The sequence below is a fragment of the Amphiprion ocellaris genome, chromosome 15 (genome assembly GCF_022539595.1).
Source record: "Amphiprion ocellaris isolate individual 3 ecotype Okinawa chromosome 15, ASM2253959v1, whole genome shotgun sequence".
NCBI classification, from domain to species: Eukaryota; Metazoa; Chordata; class Actinopteri; family Pomacentridae; genus Amphiprion; species Amphiprion ocellaris.
In genome coordinates, this window is record NC_072780.1 from 4,957,573 (window position 1) to 4,976,737 (window position 19,165).

General features: G+C 37.8%; 1 protein-coding gene across 4 annotated transcripts; it reads right to left on the minus strand.

The window, feature by feature from the left end:
* Positions 1-196: 196 nt before the first annotated feature.
* On the minus strand, positions 197-18,954 carry LOC111565080 (phosphatidylinositol 4-phosphate 5-kinase type-1 alpha-like). 4 transcript variants are annotated; one of them, XM_055017984.1, is made up of 17 exons: positions 18,820-18,954; positions 18,302-18,449; positions 14,562-14,603; positions 12,949-12,983; positions 12,653-12,739; positions 11,195-11,325; positions 10,965-11,082; positions 10,548-10,700; positions 9,559-9,858; positions 9,221-9,429; positions 9,010-9,093; positions 8,619-8,667; positions 8,455-8,539; positions 8,206-8,370; positions 5,990-6,203; positions 4,943-5,030; positions 197-4,850 (listed from the first exon to the last, which is right to left on the minus strand). In XM_055017984.1, the coding sequence occupies exons 2-17, from the start codon at positions 18,348-18,350 to the stop codon at positions 4,845-4,847; spliced, it is 1,815 nt and encodes a 604-aa protein (XP_054873959.1). In that variant the 5' UTR covers positions 18,351-18,449; positions 18,820-18,954; the 3' UTR covers positions 197-4,844. The 4 variants fall into 4 exon arrangements, with proteins under 4 accessions (XP_054873959.1, XP_054873960.1, XP_023120825.2 ...); XM_055017985.1 differs by having other exon boundaries at positions 18,302-18,386; positions 18,820-18,920; XM_023265057.3 differs by lacking the exon at positions 14,562-14,603.
* Between the last annotated feature and the right edge of the window lie 211 nt (positions 18,955-19,165).

Here is a 19,165-nt window from a genome sequence, read left to right on the forward strand (position 1 = left end):
GCCTGGTCGGTGTGCCTTTTCTGGTGAGACCTGCAATTTATGTACCTGACTAATTAAGGTATTTGAACTGGTAGAATCCGGTGATTCTTATCTGTGACATTACACAGATGTAATACACCAAGCAATTTAAAACAGAGACATAAAATAGAGAACTAAAATGTCAAACATCTGTGTAATGCAATACAGTAAACAAAAGCCGTGTGTCTTTTTTTCTTTAATAATTTCAGGTACAAGTGTACAAAACCTTCCCCAAAAGAGCGAGACTGAAAAAAATGTGTAAATTCATATTGTGATTCTTGCATATACATAGATGTGTAAACATTTACACCATTCAAAGGCAAGTAAAGACAAATCAGAGAAAAAAAAACAGGATGATTTTACAGTTGTTATAATAAACATAACAATCAAAATGACAGAAAACAAAAGTTTTTACCTTTCAACAGTCATTTACCACAGATACAGGTGTGTTTTCAATCCACCGTCACCATTAAGAAACATTTTGGAAACCGGAGCTATACATACAGCAATAAATACAATAATAAATACGACTATTTACATGTTTGGTTCATCGGCTGCGTGTGTTCTGGTGGTTTCACAATGAGGCACAGTTTCACTTTCAATGTTGGAACAGACAAATGATCTGTACATATCATTTACTGGTCACATAAAATGTTCAAATAATCCATCTTGGTTGGAAAATTGTCAAATAAATACACATATTGCACAGTTTATTAATTTGTTTGCTGTAAACAAAGAATTATGTTGCATAGTTGAGACATATAAATTACAGGCTTTTTAAAGTTCTAATTTCTGCATTTTCAAATATCAAACAACTCTCTAACAATTTACTGTGACCCAACCACAACATCAGAAAGCAAATAAACCATTTTGTCTTGTTCACTCTCACACACAAGCAGCCATCACCATGTTTCCCAGTGAAAAATAAGTCGGGGCCTGTCTCAAAAACCTCTCGGTAAGTTATCAGCCCCACTACGCTGAACACTGGCAAATCTGGAAAACTCATTTTTACAAAACTGGCTCTCCTAACTAAGTTTACTGGCCTAATTGAGAGGCAATGTTTGTAATTACACATGCAACATGAGCAAATCAGCAACAGAATTTAATAAGACACAGGGAGAAAATGCATATTCATGTGAGGAATTGCAGCAACAAAGGTCATATCAGGATTAGAATTAATATAACTGATGAGTTCTGTGAGTAACTTTAAGAGTAATGTTTAGGAAATACACAAACAAAAAGCAAGAATGGTAATTTAAAAGAACAGATCCTAAAAGCAGCACAGCATCGGCTTTTATATTAGGTTGCAATCTGTTTCATAGTGAGTTTACACATAGCAGCAAATAGTGAAAAAGTTTGACTAAAATACTTTAAGAAAATGTGGTACCATCCAAGTTTATAGTTCAGATTTTAAGCAGCAAACTCGTACAAACCTGCATTTCTTATTTCCGACACATCCCACCCCAGTATTTAGTAAGTAGGAGAACAAGAGGACAGACAATACGCATGCAAGTCCTTCTAATCCATCCTGTGAGACATGTTGCAGTTTATAAAACATTTAGTGGCGATAAATGTAAAATATAACAGGGCAGACATACACGCATATATACACACTATCTATAAAACATCAATTAGAAAGGCACTTGGACAGCAAAGTCCTCTGCCAAGGCCTGTGCCCTATCGTGCAGTTTTAAAGAAACTGATCCAGATTCACACCAAAATATGAAGGCTTCTTCCACTACGAATGCTCCACTGAGACTCCTGAGTTTGTTTGTTTTTTTGCATAATCTAGCTAATCAAACCACACTGAAAACAAGCGTACACCTTGGTTGTTGCTTTAGCACAGACTGGCTGCTAGGGGGCGCCATGTCTAAACCACTGAAGGGCACATCAGCTTGTTTGTATCTGCATGTCTGGATGACATTAATGCAGTCTGGTCTCAGGTGTCTTTGTTTTTTACACTCAGTTACAGTTCTTCTATTGAGCCTCACCGATATAGATGTGGTGGACAAAATAATACAAACACCTGTCGGTATAGCGCAATAAAACTACACCAACTGCTTCCAAATTATCAGTTGAATTTACAACTCTATAAACCAGGGCTGTCAAACATGCAGCCCACGGGCCAAAACCGGCCCTCCAGAGGGTCCAATCCGGTCCTCAGGACGACTTGCTAAAGTGTAAAAATTGCAGAGAAGACATTAACTGCAAATTGCAAATTTGTAACACTGTAAATTTAAAATAATTTCTAGACCATGACAAGTTGTAAAATACTAGATTACTCATTGTTCTTTTGTCATTTTGTGCCTCATTTTGTAAGATTTTGTCTTGGGTTTTTTTGTCTGACGTTTGTCATTAGTCTCATGCTTGTTCTTTTGTTTCTTGTTTTTGTGTTTCCTTTTTGTCTCGTCTTTGTCCTTGTTTTTTTTTGTCTCGCTTGTGTTGTTTGTCTATTTTTTGCCACTTTGTGTCTCATTTTTGTAATATTTTGTTGATTTTTGTCTTTTTTTGCGTCGTTTTGAGCATGAAGTCTAATACTATATTGTTCAGTTCCAGATACCTGTGACTAAATGTTCTGTGCCTTTGCAGACACTCTGTGATCTGGAAGTTGTGATGCACAAATGATAAACTGAGGTTTAATATTGTTGAAATTTCACTTATTTTTCTTAAGAAGTTTCCGGTTGTTCATGACGTTTTGTAAAAAAGTAATTCCTTAAAGGTGAACATTTTCAGAACATACTTTTTTGCTCTAAAACAAAGGAAAAAGCTATTGTTGTTTATAGGTTATTATGCTAAGATTTTGTTGGTCCGGCCCACTTGAGATCAAATTGTGTATGGCTTTTGTCGTTTTGTCTCACTTGTGTTGTTTGTCCATTTTTTGTTGCTTTGTAATTTCTTTTGTCAAATTTTTTTGTTGTTTGTCTTTTTTTGTCATTTTGTCTCATTTTTGTAATATTTTGTCTTGTTTTTGTCGTTTTTTTGTCAGACTTTTGACATTTGTCTCATGTTGTTGCTGTTTTGTTTCTCGTTTTTTTTGCCTCATTTGTGTCATTTATGTCATTATTTGACTCGTTTTGGTCGTTTGTCCATTTTTTTTGTCGCTCTATAACTTTTTTGTCTAATTTTTTGTCTCTTTTTTTGTTTTGTTGAGTGTCACTTGTCTCATTTTTTTGTCATTTTGCTTCTCGCTTTGGTTGTTTTGTGTCTCATTTTTGTAATATTTTGTAAGATAATTCCTTAAATGTGATTTTTTTTGCACTAAAGCAAAGGGAAAAACTTGGAGTTGTGGTTATTTTTCACAGGTTATTATGCTGTGATTTTACTCGTCCGCCCCACTTGAGATCAAACTGGGCTGAATGTGTTCCCTGAACTATAATGAGTTTGACACCTCTGCTATAAACCGTTTCAATAAAAACTGAACATTACGGCCTTCAGAACGTTACGCATTACTGCAGGGACCTTAAACTAGACTGCGTTACTGTACTTTAAAATGTAAAAAATACACCCATTGTTCTCCAGGAAAACAAAGCAGTGCAATCAACATGCAACAGTTAATTTTAATTAGCACAGACACTAAAACAAGAACTCCCGTTAGCTCTGCTATTTGTTGCTAGCGTGGGGCGCTACATAAAACTACAAACAATCGCTACCGCTTCACTGCTATAATACCATTTTCAATATCATAAACTACAATGAGAACAAAGTGATTGTACTAGTTTGTAATAATGTCATGACATGCTCTTTGGTGTTCGATTAGTGAGGAGGTGGTTCTTGTATTTCTGGGGTATTTTTTGCACATTTTCATTTGCGAGCCTGAACACAAGCTGCTGTTTCTAGGTTTGGTCAGTGGCATTAGCCAATATTCCAACAATTCAGTCCAGTGTTGCTTCCTGAGACAGGCCCCCAGTAGCTATTTGTTGTGGTGGTTTGTCAATAGCCATCTAAGCATCAGTATCAGTCATACTGGACCACAAGCTGGTCTACAAGCTAAACCTGAAACTGATATCAGACCACATAAAATACAGTATAAAAAAAACAACCTCCTTTGAAAAGAACCCTTTGACCACTACATTAGTGGTGACACGCAGAATTCACAGTCTCTAAAGTGGTACAGGTCCAGTAGAATATTTGGTCAAATAAAAAGTGTTTTTCCAGCATTATTTGCATTCAAAGTAAGCTTGAAAAAGGAGCTTACCCATATAAGATACAGTAGTTTCTTCAAAAAGAAAACATTTTATTTAAAATCCACTCAATATAATATGGTTTTAAGTTAAAGCGTTTAAGCGAAACATAAAGCAGAAACAGTACTCTCGACTCAAGGCCTCTGGGTGATGGGACAGAAACTTAGAAAGAGAAGTTTGCAAAAGGAAAAAAGAGGAATTAATTCCAAAAAGGATAATAAATTTGAAATAACTAAGCCTTAATTAAGAATATCTGTTCTCAAATAAGACTTCGTGTTACACTTTACACTGAATGTTGGCTTAACTGAGCAGTTAAGTGACAAAAACAATGTGTGATTATGAATATGGGCATTTCTATGAGATGAATACTAGTATTCAATGACCACAGCACTAATGTACCTGCAATTACTAGTGTCAGAACACAACCACCCACTTACATGCTCATACCACGTTAAGATTTAGAAAATAAAGTGCAAAAAAACAAGAAAAAAAAATCATGTAATAAAAATCTCAATGGTGTTGCTGCATAACTTTTTTAATTCTGGTACCTCAAATCACACTAAGGTGGTGGAAACATTTTAGCCGTGTTCAGATCATCCTCCAGGTTTGTTTTGGTGCGTTTGAGTTCAGGCCTCTTTCCCACATCTACACCTGTAAAGCAAAAGCAATGGATCGGATTAAAACAGCAAGCATGAGCAGAAAGTGGCTCAGAATAAGCAGAGTAACTGACAAAGTCAACTTACTGCACATTTGCTTGTGGTAGGAATTATATCACTGAGTGAGATCGCATCTGCACCACCGACGCTTTCTTCAAGAGTCCCAAACTGAGCTCTGAAAACAACCAAAAAGAAATTAGAGGAAGTTAAATGTTACAATATGAAACACTGGGTTTCTGTGTACATGAAAAAATATATCAACTGAATATTTACTGGGTAAAAAAAGAAAATGAATCTGTTTTTTCACCACATTAATAAACTTTCTCTGACATGTTTTGCCACCAGGAGGCCAAAATGCTGTGCTGCTTTAACAGACGCAGACTTTCCTGAGCTTCTGGTTTAGGCACATTTTTGTGTTTTGGTTCATGAGCTCAGGCCATTTTCATCCTCAATCTGTGTATCAGCAGATTTACAAAAGGACTTTGGCTACGGGCGATTTAGCATCTGCAAAGTCAACAAAAGTGTGTACACAGTCAGAAAGAAACTCTGGGTAACTTCAAATTAAAAAACAACTACTGCAGGAACCTTAAACTAGACTGCATTACTGTACTCTTGTATGTAAAAAATACACCTATTGTTCTCCAGAAAAACAAAACAGTGCAATCGACATAAAACAGTAAACTTTAATTAGCACAGACACTAAAACAGCTCTGTTATTTGTTGCTAGAGTGGGGCACTACATAGGACTGCAGACAGTCTCTACCACTTCACTACTATAACACCATTTTCAATATCTCCGGGTAACTTCTTCAAATTAAAACGTAATTTAAATTTGAATGTTAAATTTTAGGTTCTCACTAAGTCTGATTTAGATTTAGAAGTCTTTGTACTTATCTTAGTGATACTGAATTTGAGTGGTGCAAATGAGCCCGAATATGTACAAATTTGCATGAGTTTAAGTGGTTGGCATGTGAGGACACTCACCTTTATGAAGGTTTTAAAGGTCACACTTTAAATAGGTGGTAAAACTTTATCGTCATTCGATGCAGTTCATGGTGTTGTTTAACTACATTGTTTTAACTTTACCCCACTCACATTAAAATGCTCGTCTCCATGTGTCCTCTCCTCTCTTACCTCTTGGGGGTGCTGTACTCCTGGTCTCTGCTCGGTGAGCTGTTCAAAGCTACTTCCACTGATCTGGAGGTGTCCTGAGAGGGAGGTGGAGGCAGAGGCTGACTTGAGGGAGCAAATCCAGGGTTTCCCAGGGAGGAGGTTTCAGAAGCGCTGCTAGCAGCGTCACTGGGCAGTAAAGTCTTTGGGAGGAGGTCGGGACGTCCTGACTGTATGTCTGGGTGGGAGGAGAGTAAAACCTGTTAATGCCGTGTTGCCAAGAGCTTCACATGTCGGTACATGCAGGAAGACTGAATCTTCACAGTTATCAGTAAGCAGAACTTGTCTCCCACACTACAGTTGAAGCCTGTATTCTTCCTTTTTTTTTTTTTTTTTTTTAACCATATCAACCCTTGAGGATCCTGAGGTCCTCCAGCAGCAGTCTTTTATCCACACCAGAACCCAGAACCAAAACCCACGGTGAGGCTGCAGTCAGCCACGATGGCCCCTACTTGTGTAACAGCCTGCCGGAGAACCTCAGGACTGCAGAGACTCTCGATGTTTTTAAAAGAAGGTTAAAGACGCACCGTTTTAATCAGGCTTTTAACTGACCATTTAAATTCTTTCTACTTTCTTATCAGGCTTTATCTTATTTTATGTTGTTGCCGTTTATCTTGCTGTTTTTTTTAGATGATGTTAATTTTAGATCATTTAGTCTACTCATTATCTTATATATTTTTACTCTTTTTTTATTTTACTTATCTTACATCAGGCCTTTTCTCCAATCTTATACTTTAAAGGTTTTAGTTTTTTAACTCCAGTGTTTCCTCAGGAGGGTCCTCCACACTGGGGGCCGTGTCCGGTCTCCTGCTGGGGGTGCTGTCCATGGGTCCCTTCAGCCCGGCTGGTTGGGGGGGCTCCCCACCTCGGTGTGGGGGTCCCCATGTCTGTCGGGGTCGGGGGGGTCTGGATACCGGCGCCTCCAGTGATATGGCCTACGACTCCTCCCAGTGTGGACGGCCCCAATGGTGGCGTTTTCCACGATCCTCAGTGCCATGCCATGTCTCCCTACTGTGGTGTGTGTGTGTGTGTGTGTGTGTGTGTGTGTGTGTGTGTGTGTGTGTGTGTGTGTGTGTGTGTGTGTGTGTGTGTGTGTGTGTGTGTGTGTGTGTGTGTGTGTGTGTGTGTGTGTGTGTGTGTGTGTATGAATGTGTAGTTGTGTGCATGTTACAGCCACAAGTAACTGTGTGCCGTCTTGTTGTTTAGGTGTTTTCCTCCTTGGCCTTTGTGTGGGGGGAGATTATATGTGTGGGCCCAGCTGTGGCTGGTTTGGGAGCTTCTCTGGAACTCCAGCCACCAACCATCTCCACTGATGATTCAGGAGAAGATGACCTGCCTCCAGCCTTGTTCTCCCTGTCTCCCGACCTTCCTGAATGGGCCACCATCCAGCTCCCTTCCACCTTCTGCCAACCGGGCACAGCCATCACCACATCCGAGAGTATATACCTGTAACCAAGCTCTTAGTCTGGGTGGCTGGTATTTGCGACCAGTCCACCCTGGTGCCTCCGTATTGTTGTCCTGTGTGGTCCTTTGGTCTGTAAGTACTTGTGGTGGGTGCTACGGACAAAGTCGAGCTTCTGTTGGAGGCTGAGGATTTGGTGTGGAGCCCCAAGTCTCAGTGGAGACTGAGGCTCCAGTCAGCAGTCTGCTAACTGTGTGAAGAAGCTATTCAGTATTGAGTATTCGTGAATTGTGTGTTAAGTGTGTGTATTCAGAGGCACCAGTTTTGTTTCGTTCGTTTTTGTGCACTCTTTGTATTAGTTTTTGTTGTGGTAGGTGTTGCTACTGTCCTTAATTTTGGCTAGGGAGTTTAGTTGTTTTGTTTGTTAGCTAGATTTAGAGACTCTGTTAGCCTTCGTTTTGTTATACTCTCTTCTTTGATTTAGCCACCCACCAGTCCTGAGTTCTTCGTATGATCACTTTTTTGTTCAATTAGCCACTAAGCAATGAAATTCCTTTACCCGAACCATTAACATCTGGTTATTTCTGTTGCATCCAACCAATCCTAGAGGTTGGATCGTAACAGTGTATCTATGTCTATATGGAGGATGGGAGGGACGGGTTTTCTCTGTTTATTCTTATGATGTTTTTAACTGTTGTAAAGCACTTTGTGTTGCATTTTAGTTGTATGAGAAGTGCTATATAAATAAAGTTTGATGAGTTTGATTTCCACTTCTTACCGTTGTCTCCTTCAGTGTCCTCTCTGGTGTCTGAGCTGATCTGGTGTTGGAGTAAAGGCAGCGGGTTGCTGGTGCTGCTGGTTTGGGTCGACAGAGGAGGTCCACCTGCTCTCCTCATAGGACCATGAGTCACTGCACGGCGCTTCTTACACGGGGAGGTTTTAGCTAGATACAGGACAGGAAAGTGTTAAAGAGGAGCGCATACAGTGAAACCGACACGATGCTCAGATAGACAGAGTATATACTCACATGAAACCTTTCTGAAGACTGTACTACACATGAATTTCTGAAATCGTTCCGCATAGAAACCTGGTCTGTGTACTGATACGGTGTCCTGAGGAAAAAGAGTGATGATAAGTTAACATCTGTCTTTCAATAACACTAAAGCTAACAAGCTGGTAGCGGTACCTTACCCCATCGTGAACCAGAGCTTTCCAGGAGTGTTCAAGCTTCTTTACTAATCTGAAAAACAACACATGCAGCCCGGTTTGATCACAGCAGCTACATAATTGGACATGTAGATTCACGTAACCCACTCACAGCAGGGATATTAAACTAATCACTGTGGCTCTGATAGAATAAATGGAGCTGATCTGTGGATCTGAAGCCATTCTTGTGCAGATTCATTCATGTTGCCTGAATCCCGTTTTTCCAGTTTGTCTCACGTGTTTGATGGAACAGAAACATTCCTGTTTTATCTCTCTGGACCAGAGAGAAACCATCTTGTGTATACACAGATGGAAGACTAAAGCACTGCACTGTCATTTACTGGACAAGGAGTTAAATAAAAATGTGTATTCTTACCTATAGGACTGCAGAATGTCGATGATACCAATGTAGACCAGCAGCCTCTCGCCTTTTGAGTTTCGTGCAGGGATTCCTCCCGTTCTATAAAATAAAACACAGTTAGCTCTCCGTCATTGAGCTCAGTCATCACTTTATTGTCATGACAGAAACTAGAAGGAAGCTGCCCCACATATGACCACTTCAAGTCCACGGACACATCATCACTCACTTGTCCTCTGTGTCCAGTGGTCCCATGTTTCCTGTCTCGGCCTGAATGGCCTCTATAGCTGTGCTGTACAGGGACTTCTGGCCCTGCGGCCTCCTTTGGTCCATGGCTCCGGCCACCGCCTCTTCGCTTGCCTGCTCTTGACAGGCCTGATCTAAATTATGAATTCCAACCAGAAGGCTGTAGTCCATAATCTTGAAACTCTGCAAGAGCTGAACAGAAACCATATATTTCAATTATTTAGTGAATTACAGAAAACAATACCTGTACGATATATGTGTTTGTAATTTTATCTAGAATTAAATATGATGCATGTAGACTATTTTTTCTATACTTCTCACCAGACAGTCTCTCTGGATGGTCTTGCAAACAGCAGTGAACTTGTCCCCCTCCAGTAACAGACCATCAGGCATGTCCTGCATGAAGTCCAGGTCCTTGTACGTGGGAACAGTCTTTTCTCTCTCTTTAGCCGAGGCCCGCCGCTTGTAGGTGGAACCCTTCAGATCGTACTTGAGGTGCATTCGTACAGCGCTTGGTAGCAAATTGTTCATGACTGCAATGCGGATGTTTTTCCCGCCTGCCTGGACACAGTACAGCCCATAAAACTTTGGTAGTAAGGTCCGCTTGTTCTGGTTCAGGTTCTGTGGAAGAACGCAGATGATGGATGGAAGGAGGAACTATTAGTGTAAGTTGCCAGACAGCAAAAGGAGTTGAACAAATGAAATAAACAAGTAGTTATCCTAAGAGAAAAATAAACATGCAGTCAGTAACCAGCATGTCTGAAGGTGTAACTGTGTAACTCTGGAGTCAGAGAAGTTTTGAAAGAGTTGTAAGTGTCCAAATTAGGCCCAGTCGGGGAAATAATGTAGGACTGGGTCAATATATAATTGCGGGACATTTTGTAATGTAGTTGACAGGTATCATAGTTGATATTTTTGCTGTTTTCAGGCCTAAAATCAACATGGCCGCCTATAACCAAACACCACATGGCATTGTTACACAAAGATTCTTCTAAAATATTATATATACAATTGAGTAAAATTGAAATTGAAAGTTGTTTATGAAGATATTGTAGTAAACCTGTTGACACTTGACTCACACACTACTTTATATTAAATAACTCAGAAAGCCTTGGAGTCTTGCCAGTCTTTCGTGCATTTCTCTTGCAGGTCATGTGATCTGAAATCAATACACTTCCTTGAGAGGTGTTTTTGTAATGGGTAACTTAGTTGACAGTGATTTCTTGGACACAGATACAATTTGTTATTTTCCATATAAAATTTGACATATTGCCAAAAAAGAAATATCTGTCATAATTATCTCAACTTACCATGAAGTATCCTGGCAGTAGTTTCTGTAGAAATTCTGCCTCTTTGTGCTGAACTGTCTTAATGATGTACTCGTCATCGCTGGAGACGTAGAAGAGAGACCCACTGGCTCCAGAGTTGGACAGCTCGATCAGCGACTCGTTGCACAGAGAATACTACAAACAGACCAGAGCACAGACGTTACACATGTGACAAAACCAAACAACACGGACCTACAGGGTTAAAAAAAAACTTGAAAAGCAGCTCCCAGCAGCTTCACCTCTCCTTCAGCACCACTCCATTATTCACACTTCCCTAGTTTCAGTCTTTCCGATTACTCAATCACTCCTTCTTTCCTCACAGTTTGCAGCGCTTTCCCTTTCTTCAGGGGATTTTGCCACATTTTCTGAATAAAACGGATGCTGAGTAAACAACTTTACCATGTAGTCATCAGGACGGATGCCAAACATCTCTCTGAAGTAGCGAAAGGCGATTGGAGCGTATGTTTTGAACCTGAAGTCTCCATAATGGTGAGCGGGTGTCAGGTTACTGCCCTCGCTGCCGGCGAAAGAAGAGAGGAGGCACAAGATTACTTTCAAGAAGATCATCAAAGAAGTACCGCTTATACAGGAAATGAAGGATACATTTACATATCTTCACAAGGACTCACCAGGGAAAGAAGATGCTTTCAACCACCTCAAAGTCCTGCAGCAGCACGTCTCTCTCCGGTTTTTGACTTAAACTACCAACTGTGTGTGTGATGCCTAACTGGATAGCACCTTTCAGAGCCGATGATGTTGTCTGGAAAAGAGAGACAACTTAGACAAATGCAAAAACAAATCACTGAAGATAACATGTCACAGAGGCTGATGACATCTTGCAAAGTTCTCACATGTGACCAGAATTACACTGCACATAAACATGAACGTGCAAGCTTTAAATCAGTGGCTGAAGAAGAAAATAGCATCGAAAGTAGTTTGGTGTATGAGCTCCATATTTGATTTCAGACACTGGAACTACAGATTGAGTGAACCAATCGGTCATTATAGACTGGTATTAATTTGATTGGTGGTCTTGATAATGGTCACTCAGATGTTGCAAAACTCACAAGACAAGTCTCTGCATGCAACTAAAACAGCTTCACCATTCTGACAGTTCTACCAGGTGTCACAAAAAGAAACTATATTTGCAGTTTGCAGTGTTGATCCAAGTAATCCTTCATGCAGAAAAGCAACCAAACCCTTCCAACAGCATCAACCTCATCAAATATTCACATTTTAGTTGCAGAAAGAAAAGTTTTCAAAGTTTGCTAGCTCTGTATTTTTGTTTCTTGATTCTTGCTGTGCACTTCATTGCCAGTGGTCTACTATTTCCTGTAAATGCAGAGAAAAAACTGAGGGTTTACTGACTTAAACAATATTTTGGCTACAGGCATTTTTGTTGCAGGTTTAATCATATATGGATAAAGTCCCTGTGAGTTGTTCAGTTTATTGAAATTGAGTTTTTTTCCCTCTGTATAATTTACTGTTCTAACTTAGCATGTTGTGTACATTGAGCTGTTATTCTAATTTTACTCGAATATAATTTAATTTTATGAAAAAAAAACTTTAAGCGGTTCCTGACATATTCTTAAGAGCAGGCTGCTGTGATTTAAGTTGTGTCTAAACAAGACAGTGGAACATGTCAATACATAAATAAACAGCTGTCAATTTACAGTACTATCTCATCTCTTACTTCTAATACTTCATATGGAATGTTGTCAAGAATAATTAAATAAGGAATGCTACACTACAAATAGAAGGCTTAAAATAGACCCATCATGGGTCCTTGACTCGCATTGGAGTTCTGTTCCTAAGGATCGATGTAAGTCTATTTTCGCCATAAGTCATGAATATCAATGATTTTCATGCATGTAGGAGTCATTTTACAAGAAGAAAACAAAATATTAGGAAATAGACAAAGAAACTTATTTAAAGTTGAATTTTATGGACGTTGAGATTAGAAACACTATTTCATAAACTACATAATTCATTAATTTGTAGAGAAGACGATGGGAGGATGAGTAGATAGGGAAACTCTGTGTGAGCGGGTGAAAATGTGCTTCAGTCTAGGAGAACTGATCACTCACCTTCTTGTATGTCGTCTCTCCAGTGGGATCGATTCCACGATGGCCGATAGTTTTTTTCATGGCCTGAGACATGTGTGGACTTGGACCCTGTTAGTGCAAAAACAGAATCACAGGAGGAAAAAGAACTCATTGTAATTCTGCAGCAACACGCAACGTTCTCACATTTCAAACAGGAAGGAATAGACGACATGTCAGCAAATTACTGGCAAATTTCACAGTATTTGAGGCGAAAGCACATTGTGTTTCCCCAAACCTAGATTACACATTTCCTCCCAAAAAAATCTGTTAGTTCTCACCTCTGCAGAAGCATTTTTTCGAGTCCCGGTTGAATCTGAAGAGAGGAAGGGGAAGAAAAGATACAAGTTAACAGACGGCATCACATCACACCCATCCTGTTGGTTTTAGAATTGATTTTAAGATTTTACTGATCACTTTTAAAGCTCGCCAGGATCTCGCCCTAAGCTACATTCATGATCTGTTGACTCTGTATGAGCTTGCTGGCAGCCTTAGATCCTCAGGTGGATCCTTTTTGGTCGTTCCAAAGTCGAGGCTTAAATTGAAAAGTGACGGAGCGTTCTCCATCAGGACCTCGACTTTGGAACGACCTGCCTGAGAAGATAAGGCTTCTAGAGTCAGTAACTTCTTTAAATCACTTCTTAAAACCCACTTTTACAGACTTGCTTTTAAGTGACGTTTACTTTTAGCTTCATTTAGTTTCAGTGTTTTATTCTGTATTATGTCCTGTTTATTTTAGATGTTCTCTCTCGTTTTATTTTACTTTTAGCTGCCTGGTTCTTTGGTGTGATATCGTCTCTAATTCATTGTCAAATTTTTTTTACTTGTAATTTTAACCCTCAATCTTGTTCTTTAATTTTCAAACTACCTAGTTCCCTTGTTTGAGTTAAGTGATAATCTAACTAATTATTCATTTAATTTATTGTCATTTTTCCTATTCATTTTAATTGACTGCACTGACTTGTCTCCTATAGCTTGTTTGATTGTCACTGTGTTGCATGTTTTAACTGTCAAAGCACTTTGTGAACGCTGTTCTTAAGGGTGCTATTTAACCCTGTAAGACCCAAAAAATAAATAAACAACTAAATAAATAAATAAATATACAATTAAAAAAAATAAAACTGATGTATTTTTGCAACAGTGGGTTTTTCAGGGTTACCCAATATATACCCGAATATAAAAAAAAGAGGAATAAAAATATAATAAATATAACAAAATAAAACTAAAAATAAACTAAAACAAAAAATATCATAAAATAAAACAAAAAATAAACCCAAATATAAATATATTGTTAATATATAATTAGCCAAAAATAAATAAAACTAAACAAAATAAATTTTATATGTATATATATATATATGTTTGTGTGTGTGTATATATATATATATATATATATATATATATATATATATATATATATATGTACAGTCAAGCCCGAAATTAATCATATCCCTAGCAAATTTTGACTTAAAGTTACTTTTAAATGTAAATAAATGCTGAGATCATTTTTTCCACAATGATGCCTCTTGTACATCATCTTATTATCTTTTGGGAAATACCTAATTTCTAATCAAAAACAAACTTGCTGGTTGTAATTTTAAGTCAAAATTTGTTAGGGGTATGAATAATTTCGGGCTTGACTGTATGTATGTGTGTGTGTGTGTGTGTGTGTGTGTACAGTGGGTTTTACAGGGTTAAATAAAGCTATTATTATCATACTATGAGCTACACATGAAATACAGAAGAAAAAAAACAAGGATACACACTTATCACACTGGATGCATTAATATCACACAACAAAGCTTCTAACGGCTACCACCACTCCCTGATACCGACAACAGAGTGCAGCCGAGCTCCGACACAAGCATGCAGACACACCTCATTCATTCATTACCTCGGAGAGAAGACAGTCTCCTCCAGAACTGACTCTGCAGGTCTTTGCGTGCAATGGGAGGAATTAGATAAGTAGGCTATTAAAGTTAGTTCAGACAGGACCAATGAAAGCCCTGTCTGGAGTAGAAAGTTATGCCCGTTGGATTCCAAAGTCAACAATAAATAGTTCACCAGCGTAGAAAGTGAAAATGTCGCCCAACATCAAACATAACCCACCTTTTATATTAAACCTGAAGTACTATTTGTATAAATAAATACCTAGCAGATACAGTCCAGGACAGTGTAATGTCGACACCCCACCTTACAGTAGTTTTGCAGATGTAAAGTATTTAATTAAGACAAAAGCTGAAGGAAATAAGGGCATAAGCAACAGGAATAGTTTGACATTTTTTGAGAAATATCCTTATTTACGTTCTTGCAAAGAAGTACATGAGAAGATCAATTATACTGTCATATCCTTCTATTTAAATCTCCCCCAAATTTATGAAAAAGTAAAACTGAGTTATAGGAGTTTAAACCCTTTATTGTGTATCGTAATACATGTAGGAGTCAATTTAAGTATGGTGCACGTGCAGTAAACGTGACTTCTTATTGTGATTGATTCTTGAAACCCTCACTGATAGCAATATATAACAATGAGCAGATAAAGTGAGCTGGTGAATTAATACACAGGTGTCATTTAAAGTTGAGTTAATTTATGTAGCAGTTTACACATTTACATTCCTGTTTCGACACTATTTGTTCTATACTCGTCTGTATTAAATAAGTTGTAAAGGTTACGTAAGGTGACCAAGTGTCCTTTGATCTTCACTTCAGTTCCTGTAGAGTTTTCTGATTGTGATTTAGTTTTGTGGTATTAATTGTTTCAGCTTCGTATCGTTACATAACTGAAACATGAGAAACTGTCTTCTGACACATCAAAAGATCCTGTTAGCATGTCGGATCATTTATCCTGTGGGGGATGTTGTGGACATGAGTCACTCCAAAGTATCGGACTAACCCTGGCAACAAAACAAACTCTGACTGCAACATGCGATTCAAAAGAACCACACAGCGTACTCTCCAAAATTATGAATTGATGAAGTTGTCACCACTTCTCTAAATGTTTCAACAACAACTGAAAATGAAATTAAGAAGTTCCATCCTCAGATTGTGTGAACTAGAAGAATGTGGTATTAAAATGTAATAACTATCCAACTACAGCAACAATTTAACCGAAATTATATCAAAATCAGCAATTTTTTTTCTCATGAATACAAATTTCTCACAACATATCATTTTAAATGGTGCTACAGAGATGTCTCGCCTTACAATGTTTGCTGCTATAAGCTCAAGCATGTCTTGAATTGCCCCCGATGGACAAATAAAGCTTTCTGAATCAAATTAAACTGAATTAAATAGAATAAATCATAATCTCTACACTTTAAGAAGCACATTTTTTTTGCTTCAGACATACACAAATGTGCCATAACCATTATAAGGTTTTTGTCGATTTTGACTCGTATGAGTTAACAATATATGTCAAAATAATCACAATATGTGTGTTTATTTTCTTGCATATTGTTCAGATCTTTATTCACAAATATCTTATAAGCTGCCGACTTGCTTGAGCCATGTATTTGTATCACCTAAGAGTGTATTAAGACAAATAAAACTAAGAAAAACGAATCTGATGTACCCCTTTAACCCTCCTATCACCTTCAAATTTACTAACATCTTTGATCCTTGGGGTCAGTTTGACTTCAGCAATTTAAACCTCCAGGAAATTATTATAATTAAAATTGTTCAGGTACTTTATGTGTTTTTGTTGACTACCTACATAGCCCTTTCAATAAAACAACCCCCCTTTTACATGCAGAATACCAGAAATTTTCAGATCACAATAAAATAGAGAGAGAGAGATATCTTTTTGGTGTTTTAATGGCTTCATATTATTTCAAAGTAAATATTTTTGCTCTCTATAACATATGATGAAAAACAATTTCGGCCCAACGATATTATCAGCCCGATATTGGCATAAAAATGAAATATCGGTCAATATCGCTGTCAGTTTTTTGCCTATCATGAAAACCGCTAAAATAATGCCTGGATTTCACCGGCATTTACCAGACTCGAAGAAGGAGGGAGAGTGTGAACTGTTGTTTGAGACAATTAAAATAAAAGAAATATGGCATTTTTCCATAACTTAAGTTAAAGTAGTTTTCTTATTCTGCACAGACAATGTTTACATTTGGAAAGCCTTGTTGCATTTGAGAATGCATCCAAATGGGGCATCACAATAAAAATAGGCTGATGTGTTAATTCCACAACAGGAGATATGTGATGTTACTTAAAATTTGTTAAATAGTCCACATATATCAGTATTGGTTGATATCGGAATCGGAAATTGAGAGTTGGACAATATTGGCATATCGGTTATCGGCAAAAAAGCCAATATTGGACATCCCTATTTAGGGCCCTAAAGTTTTTGAAGATTCTAAAATTGCATGTTATAATGACCTCAATATTATCCACAACAGCCAAAACTAAATTGTGTAAAATGTTGATATTTCTTATATGTTTTATAGCTAAAAGCCTCAAAGAACACTGATGTGTACAGGAAACTGAAAACTTACCATCACATTAATTTTATATTTACCCAGTTGCCCCCATTAAATTAGGAAAAGTCATTAAATGTGAAGAGAAAAAAGATGTCAATCTTTTATTTAGAGACGTGAAACCGGGGTGTCAAACATGCGGTCCATGGGCCAAAACTGGCCCTCCAGAGGGTTCAATCCGGTCTGTGGGACGACTTTGTGAAGTATAAAAATTACAGAGAAGACATTACTGCAAATTGTAAATTTGTAAAACTAAAAATTTAAAATAATTTCTAGACCATGACAAGTTGTTTTGATCATAAAGTAAAATACTAGATTGCTCATCGTTCTTTTGTCGTTTTGTGTCTGATTTTTGTAATATTTTGACTTGTTTTTGTCATTTTGTTGCTCGTTTTTGACATTTTCTGTTTTGATTTATTTGATGTTTTGTATATTTTTTCGTTTTGTGTTCTTTTGTTGTCTTGCTTGTGTTGGTAGTCTATTTTTTGTTGTTTTGTTTCTCACTTTTGTCATTTTTGACCTTGTTTGTGTCATTTGTGCAATTTTTTTGTCCTTTGTCCATTTTTTTGTCGGTTTGTAACTTTTTTTGTAAAATTTTTTGTCTTTGTTTCGTGTTGTTTGTGTCATTTTTTGTCATTTTGTGTCTCGTTTTTGTCATTTTGCACCCGATTTTTGTAGCATTTTGTCTTGTTTTTTTGTCTTTTTATGTCTGACTTTTGTCATTTTGATCATACAGTAAAATACTAGATTATTCAGCTCCAGATACCCGTGACTATTTTGTTCCTTTGTAGACACTCTGTGATCTGTAAGCTGTGATGGGAAATGATAAACTGAGGCATAATATTGCTGAAATTGAACTTATTTTTCTTAAGAAATTTCAGGTTGTTCATGATGTTTTGTAAAAAGATAATTCCTTAAATGTGAAAATTTTTAGAATGTACATTTTTGCACTAAAACAAAGGAAAAAAATTGAGTCGTTGTTATTTATAGGTTATTATGCTGTGATTTTACTGGTCCTGGAGATCAAATTGGGCTGAATGTGGCCTAAAATGAGTTTGACACCCCTGAGTGAAACACTGAATACACTGAAGATAACAGGAGGGGTAAATTAAAGGTGGTATGTCTCTAATAACTGAGTACTTACTGGCAGTGTTGCCCTGCAGCCCTGGAGGCTCCTCTGCAGCTGTGGCCATTCAGACTAAACTCTTTGGTTTGATGAAGCGCGACACCTTAAAAAAAAAAAAAAAAATCCCCAATCACCCGTGAACTTCTCGCTTGAAGAAGGTGTGGATCTGTGTGGAGAAACAGCAGCTTGTCACCAGCAGACACTCCGGATGATTTCATGCCACAAATATTGACAGCAGCCACGTTGACTGGCTCTTATCCGAACACAAACGGGCACCTTTCAACGGGGAAAATCCCCGCCGGGAACTCAGCTAACAGTGGCTCTGTGGCTGGATAATGTAACTTTAGGAGGACAGTAACGAATGGTAACCCTGGAACGTGTTGTAACAGGTTAGCGTGACAGCTAACGAGATATCTGGGTTACAACACTGAGCCAGACAGGAGGGAGGCTAACTGCTAACTTTAACTTTTCTAACTTTAACCAAGCTAGCAGCCCCGGTATCACACGAAAAACAGCACAAAAAACAGTCAACTTACCCGAAAGTCTTGTGGAAGAGTTGTGGCAGCTTCCAGAGGAGTGAAAAAAATTAAACTTTTCTCTTCTAGAGGTACTACTTTCCCTAAAACTAATAAACAAGGAAGCAGTGCGGAAGCAGCAGTTTTGTACAGCTAGCCGGAGCTAACACGGCACATCCGGGAATAAGCGATCACAATTTTCAAAATAAAACAACACCATTAAAATCTAATAACTTTATTGTGAATATAAACATTTAAAATGAAGTTTGTTAATTAGATAAGGTATAATATAACAAATATAATTTTAAAAATAAATTTAAAACATTCAAGGATTCAAAGACAAGTTCACAGTGCGAGGAAACTGCCA